This window comes from Electrophorus electricus, chromosome 6 (genome assembly GCF_013358815.1).
Source record: "Electrophorus electricus isolate fEleEle1 chromosome 6, fEleEle1.pri, whole genome shotgun sequence".
In the NCBI taxonomy this organism is placed as follows: Eukaryota; Metazoa; Chordata; class Actinopteri; order Gymnotiformes; family Gymnotidae; genus Electrophorus; species Electrophorus electricus.
This window is the reverse complement of record NC_049540.1, coordinates 12,334,807-12,342,027: the sequence shown is the minus strand read 5'-3', so window position 1 is coordinate 12,342,027 and position 7,221 is coordinate 12,334,807. Positions and strand designations below refer to the sequence as shown.

The 7,221-nt window shown below is 41.2% G+C and overlaps 1 protein-coding gene across 1 annotated transcript; it reads left to right on the top strand.

Moving 5' to 3' along the window:
* Positions 1-1,298: 1,298 nt before the first annotated feature.
* LOC113582129 (insulinoma-associated protein 1a-like) lies at positions 1,299-2,573 on the top strand. Its single transcript, XM_035526894.1, has one exon. The coding sequence runs from the start codon at positions 1,299-1,301 to the stop codon at positions 2,571-2,573; it is 1,275 nt and encodes a 424-aa protein (XP_035382787.1).
* Positions 2,574-7,221: the final 4,648 nt, after the last annotated feature.

Here is a 7,221-nt window from a genome sequence, read left to right as displayed (position 1 = left end):
AATACGGATGAGCGTAAGAAATTATGTAAAGCAGTCAGTGATAGCAAAGATTTATGCGCGCACACAAACAAAGCTCTTCGTCCAACTTTGCGTTTTATTATTTCAACCGTTGTGGTTGGCGCAGTTGAAAACATTAATGCTACAGGAGGTGCCCGTCAAGCTGGCTGAATATTCACAAACGTCCCTCTCTGGCGGAGGAGGCCCGTGTATGTGATGTCCTCTTTCGCCAGATTGCGGACGTGTGATGAAAATTGTTAATTTCGATAACAATAAGATGACAGACCGTTTCCATTGTATGGTTCAGACATTTGGCAGTAGGGGTGTGAGTTTGGAGAATCTAGACAGCAGTGAATTGGTCGCCAAAGGAATTCTCCAACGTTTTTTTACAAACTAGACATTTTTAAATTTTCAACCACTGTGTGGTATATTTTAGTAACTTAATGACATACATTTGTTTCTTAAAAATACATTATAAATAAATTAAATACATTCGTTCCTCCCCAAACATATATTTGTATATATGTGTATGTTGGTCTGTATTTGTAAATAAATATAACAGATTTTTAATTTTAAATTCTCATAAATTAAATTCGACTTTAAATTCTGATCAATTATATTCGTCTAATTAGCCATTCAAAGTAGACCGTATATGCAGTATTTGATATAATATTTGTCCATTTTCTCGTTGAAAGATTATGTACTCTATTCTTATAGCATACAAACCTTATACTTTTACGACGGCTCACCAATGTACCGCTACCCACCACGTGACTCTCTCAAAACACACACACCCCCTCCTCATTTTCATTCCTTTGATGAATGGACGGAGAGATTCGGCACGTGTACGTTGAATAGAGTCCCAGAAGGGAATGGTGAATAAAGGTTGGATAAGCTCGGAGTGTGGCAAAGCCTGATCTACATAATGGTGAGGGACCGTCAAGGACGGGGCAAGTGGTCGGGAGGGGGTCGCGGGAGACAGGGTGTATGGCACCGGGGGAGGGGAGGGAGAACTGACATCTGCCGCTCCTCTCCTCTGAGACCCCGAGTGGATCATGTTGCCGGGCCCCGCTATTGACGCCTGGATCGCAGCCATCTGCGTCCTAACTGACGCACAGCGCACGCCTGGTGCCTTTAAAAGGGGGCCAAACAAGGGGCAGAAGTTCAGTGTGGCCAAGAGCCTCAAAGCGATAACTGTACGGCACGCAACTTGTTAATTTTTACCCAAACGCTGGCTAGGACATTCCAAAACGCTCGACACAGGGTGACTGTGTGACTTAAATCGAACTTCAACCGTCACCATGCCAAAGGGTTTCCTTATAAAACGCTCTAAAAAGACTGGGCCAGTTTCGTACAGAGTACGAGAAAAGGATGACCCAGCACAGGCGCAAAACTTTCTGTTGAATTCCGGAATTCCAGCTTTAAGCACTCCAACATTTTCCTGTGAGCGCAACAGCGTTGAACAGAGGACGCCGAGTCGGGTGTGTTTTGGTGGACAGCCTGAAGCCGCCTTTGCTCCTTCACTCAGTCCTACTCGCCCCGACAGCGAGGAATACACAGACCAGTATATCTCAGCGGATTCAACGGATCAGAAGGGCAACACCGGTTCTCCAGCACAAACCGAGCTCTTCCTTGAGCCAGTGCTCGGAAGTTTTGCCGTCAGTGGCTCGCCGGTATCACCATCGCTGCCCGAGATGACAACGAAGCTAGACTCTTCCTTCAGTGGACCATCATCGAGTGTTATTAAACAGCCTGCATCCTCAAGCAGCAAAAATAAACAGTCGGGCTCTAAGAAGCGCAAGTGTTCGGGTTCCCATCCCCAGGAGAAAAGAACGAACAGCCGAGATGACTTCACCACCTCACCCGTCCTGGGTCTCCGGATTAAAGAAGATCCAGAGGAAGATTCCAAGCCGCGCTCCAACACCAGCAGCCCGCTGGGAGAGTTCATTTGTCAGTTATGTAAGGAGAGGTACTCAGACCCTCTGACCCTCGCACATCATAAGTGTTCCCGCATTGTACGCGTCGAATACCGTTGTACTGAATGTGAAAAAACATTCAGCTGCCCCGCTAACCTGGCTTCTCACCGGCGATGGCATAAACCCAAGGGCGCCGCACAGGGAGAGGACAGTCAGCTGAGCCCCACTGCTGGACAAAACGGCATGGCCCGCTCGGATCCCAGCCCACAGCCATCGCAGCAGTCTGACTCGGGTTCGGAAGAAGAGATGCCATTCAGTTGCCCCCAGTGCGCCAAGAAGTTCCGACGACAAGCGTACTTGAGGAAACACCTTGCGCTTCACGGTCGAAAAGCAGCAAGTTCGTCACAGGGTCTGTTCTCTGCAGAGGCACCAAAAAATCCCGCCGGCGCAACCGATTCCAGCGTCCAAACGAAAAAAGAGTCTCCAGATTTTAGCCCGAAATATGCGAAGGTAGAGCAAGCTACACAGATGTCGGGGGATGTCTTTCCCTGTCGCTTCTGTGGAGACAACTTCTTTTCATCCCCTGGGTTAACAAGACACATAAACAAATATCACCCAACGGAAACCACACACATGATTTTACTGTCTCAGCCCATCTGAGTCAAGCATTTGACAACAGTGGACTGTAATCCACATCTGAATTCTCGTGCATTTTTCTTGTTGTTACAGAAAATTACTTGAATATTAATTAGATAGATTTAATCAATTCAGCCTCAAAACATTCCAAAACAATAGTGTAGACATTATGTACATTTATGTTTTTGTTCGATAAAGTGATATTTATTTATTGATATATTGATTTATTTATTGGTTTATTTATTAAGAACTATTTATTTAATGTTACTGTTTGTTGTTGTGTAGTTTAGTTTCATTGTTTATCTTAATAATGCACATTCTTTTTGAAATGACTGAATCATGTCATGTGACTTCTCTAAAAAACGAATTCCAGTTAAACTTTTCTACACAATAAACTATATTAATCTAAACAACACTGTACTGTAACTTTTTACTGAGCTATTGACCAGTGTGATGCAGTAAGGAAAATTGACTGCAAAACAGAACCCCCGGTGCTGAAAAGCGCTGAATCCATTCTTATAGTCTTTATTTGTGTCCAGATGGACTTTTAGGTGTTCATTTACCGCTAGGGTTTGTTGTTTACAACAAATAAATAATTTTTTTTCCCATGAAATGCTCTACGCGCCGCGAACTATCTCGGTGAGACGGGCTGAGCTAAGACACTGCGAACGCTCCAAACCAAAGTAGCTTTGATCGTACACAAGGCAAAGAGCCCCCGGGTAAAACATACATTGCTAATGACTCTTTTTTACGCAGGGTGGTCTAGGAAAAATATACAAATGTGAAGCATTACAACCGTGCCGCGAATCACCCAAAGACCTAAAGGTGCTAGAACACTTTCTAGTTTCTACTAGGCCTAATAATATTAATAATAATAAAAAATAATAAGAAGAATGAAAAGTTTATTTAATTGTATTTCGCATAAATAGAGTGAATCTTTCAGTGTTTATGAAGTGTTTCATCAACGGTAACGTGTAAACAAATTTACATGGATTATCGATCAAATTGAATCAAATCGATTTTCAGTATTTCTGCAAATTAGATTAAGGGGAGAAGGAATGAGATTCATTGTCCAACAAGCACTATTGTTATTATGCTTGAAAATCGATTTACCCTAAACTGATTAAATGGAAAGAAAAAGGCAAAAATACAATAGCGATGCAGGAGAAAAGCATTTTAAACTCGAACATAAATTAGTAAAACCTTCAGCCCATAGTTTTGTTTAATGAATGAATTGTGTTCCTTCTAAAATGAAAACATACTGATTAATCCTTTATATCTTCCACTTTCTTGACTAGTCTCTAGTCATGTTGCCAAGGTGATCTCCTCTACTGTAAATAAAGTCCTTCTTATACCTAGTGAGGCTACCATCCTATGGGCAGCTAAACACATGTTTTACACTTGTCATACATGACTGAGACTTCACTGTTTTCCTGCTGATGTATGCTTGTCCTAAAGGACACTTGTCCTCTGAATCCTGGCATATCTGCCACTAGGTCTACTTGATCTGGTCACGTCTGCCCATAGATCTACACCAGGTTACATGGCATGGGGTACCTTACACATTCTATATGTTGAGGTCATACAGGAGAACATAATCCCATCCTAAAATGACACCTTAACTACTCAATATACCTCCACACGCCACGCTCATAGACTACGGTACAGGATCATCCTGTAAATTACAGTCATCCTCCAGTAGCTATTCAGGAAAGATTAAGAGCTTTGTGAGATTCAGTCAGTGCACACTGCAACATCAGTTACATCCTATGTCCAGTCTGTGGAGTTCGTGTCCTCTGTTAAGATGATCAGATCTTCCCGTCACTGATTCGGGCACAGTGATTTGGATCGTTGTGTCAAAGGAAACGATGTTGGCAGCTTTAAACAATGATGATACATTTGATGGCATCAAAAACAAGTGCAATACTTTACCCTCTTGTTGTCTGTTGTCAAAAATGTCTAATTTCTCAGATTAAATGCCCTTTCACATTTTAAATGTGACAACATATTGGTTTTACTTTATTTTATCATTGTCAATTGTCCTGTCATATAGTTGAGACAGTTCTAATTATAGTTGACAGTCAGAGTCAGTATTCATATCAAATAATTGATATGAATCATATATCTATTGTTGGAGTCACTATTCATATCATACAGTTGACAAGCGACTAGGATGCAAAATTAGGGCTTCAATTCAATTTACCATGTATATATATTTTTTACAGTATGCAAGGAAATCGGAGACTCCAGGGTCAGTCCACACAAGGATCTGACGTGCCTGCGTGCCTCAGAGCCGCGACTAGAGAAGCAGCATCCAAAAAAATCAGAAGTGGAACTGATGGTGCTGTATTTTCAATCCCACATCGCCATGGCGGATCGAAAGAGATCTGAAGCCCACTAAAGTGGGCAGACGTGACCGTGATCAAACGTGCTGAGACATCTGGGTATCAAAGTCACGGTCCAGCCAGCTCTTATTAATCTCCCTGCTGCTGCACAAAGGATCGCTCTTAGAGTCAAAGCTATTCTGTGTTATACCAGTACAAAAGAGACTCACCACCCATTGTCCTTACTAATTCCTTTTCAGACACGTTCACCTCTTTCGCCCCCACCCCTAGCTGTGTGCTATTCAGAAGAGAGGAAGACACACTAGGCAAGAAACTGGTGTGTAGTGGCACAATGCATTGCAGTACGTTTATTGCTTCCAACATCTAACAAGTAGTTTACTGTAGTCACATAACCAATCAAGCTTTTTTCTCCCTGAAATCTAAGGATATTGATACCATGACATAAAAAATTCAAACTGATGAAATCTTGAATGCTCTTATTTTGAAAGTAGTGTTGAACAGAAAATGGTGTCAAGTACCACCGGGGCTCCATCTAGTGGCCACACAGGTGAATGGCAGCATTACATTCCGAGACTGGAACAAGTTAATATGTAAATGAAAAAAAGAAAAGAAATCTGTTTGTTTTCAATCACCCTTTAATATTTTTGCTAAATGCCTGTATTATATATCACCTACTATAAATTGTAATACATTTTCATGAATTATAAGCAAAACATTATCACTAAAAAATATCGGCCATTATCGGGCAAGACAAGTTTTTATATTACTGTTCCAAGTTTTTATTAAATTCTGGCCTTGTTACATTACTGAGAAATTACATTATTAGGTTCTCTTCATCCATCCAGCAGTTATTGTGTGCTTTAAGAGGTCACAGGTCACTTTTTACCTCAGTTGACCCCTGCCCGTTTGCATATTGCCCTAACCAATCTACTAATGATGCCATGTCATCTATCATGTCTTATACCTCCTGCAGACAGTTAGGCTTGATAAAATTCTACATTCTTCTTCCTGGGTGTCTCTGATTCTAATTCTGACTGGCCCGACTGGTCTTGTGTAGCTCAGATCTGTGCGGGTGTAGGAAAGATATCAGCATGTTTTGTTTATGGAGTGGCTTCAAATTGAACATTTAAATCAGCTGCAATTGATCTTTTCTGCCAAATAATGGATAATAATGGATTTAATACTGGATTGGGAACTGTGCTCATCTGCACAGTGGGCTTTTTATCCCACATATCGTCTCTACAGGAGCTGCTGGGATCATTATCTGCCTGACCGCTCGTGTTTCGTGACGTGTTTCGGCCTTCTCAAGTCAGTCAGAGCAACCTTGCTAACTGTAACTTTCCGTTTCCCAAGTCTTGTGATATCAGTGTTCGTGGACAATTTCAAGATAGCCATCAAGAACAGGAAAGCAGAGAGGCAAAGGATAGAGGAGACTGAAGAGGTAAGGAAGGAACACTTGTGATGTGGAAGAGGTGATGTGTAATGTTTCAGCGTTCTAACTAAGGATGCTGTTGCTTTCAGTTCCTAGATGTGGGCGAAGATGAAGTGCAGAGCCAAATGAAGATCGGTAAGTGGGCCAGAGACTATGGAATGCATGACAGTCCATTTGTGGGAAGGGGATGGATTACGTCTTAAGCACCCTAAGCCGTTTTTAGTGCATAGCTAAAACAATCCAGTGTGTGCAAGTTTCCCTTGTTATGTGCACGTTCCTTTGGCCCAAAGTGTCAGCTAAATGCTGTAAAAGTATCGATATAATAATTGTTTAGTTAAATGCAGTTTTAGATGCAGCTTTTGTTAATGAATAATATTCTAGCCTATATGGCAGTTGTCAGTTTTAGCAATTTATTTGGCTTCATTTAAAATTTTAATTGCTTGTATTGTCAGCATTTACTTTTTTTTGTGATTATCTGAAAGAAAAAAAAACTCAAGAAATATTGGCCTAAATAGGAACTGTAGGAATGGCTTATTTGGGGAACACCAGACTAAATCCATGGAGCAATATGAAAGCTCTCAAAATTCAGAACATATTTTTTTAATCTCCTGTTGTTTATTTCCTCTTTTTATCATGCTTTTAATGTCAGTTGTCTACCACAAGAAAAGAGGCTTTGTGCACTTTGTCTGTGTGCTCTGTTAATATGCTCTGATGGTGTCTGCTGATGGTTCTTAACTCTGCTCTGGATTTCATACTGTAATATTTTCAGACATGCTGACACAAACATGAGGCTACATCTACTCTTCACTGTGCTGTGAGTCCTCTGTGTTAACAATGTCTTGAAGCTCCAATTGATTTATTTGCTATTATAGTCTTCCTTGGTGTGCTGTTATAT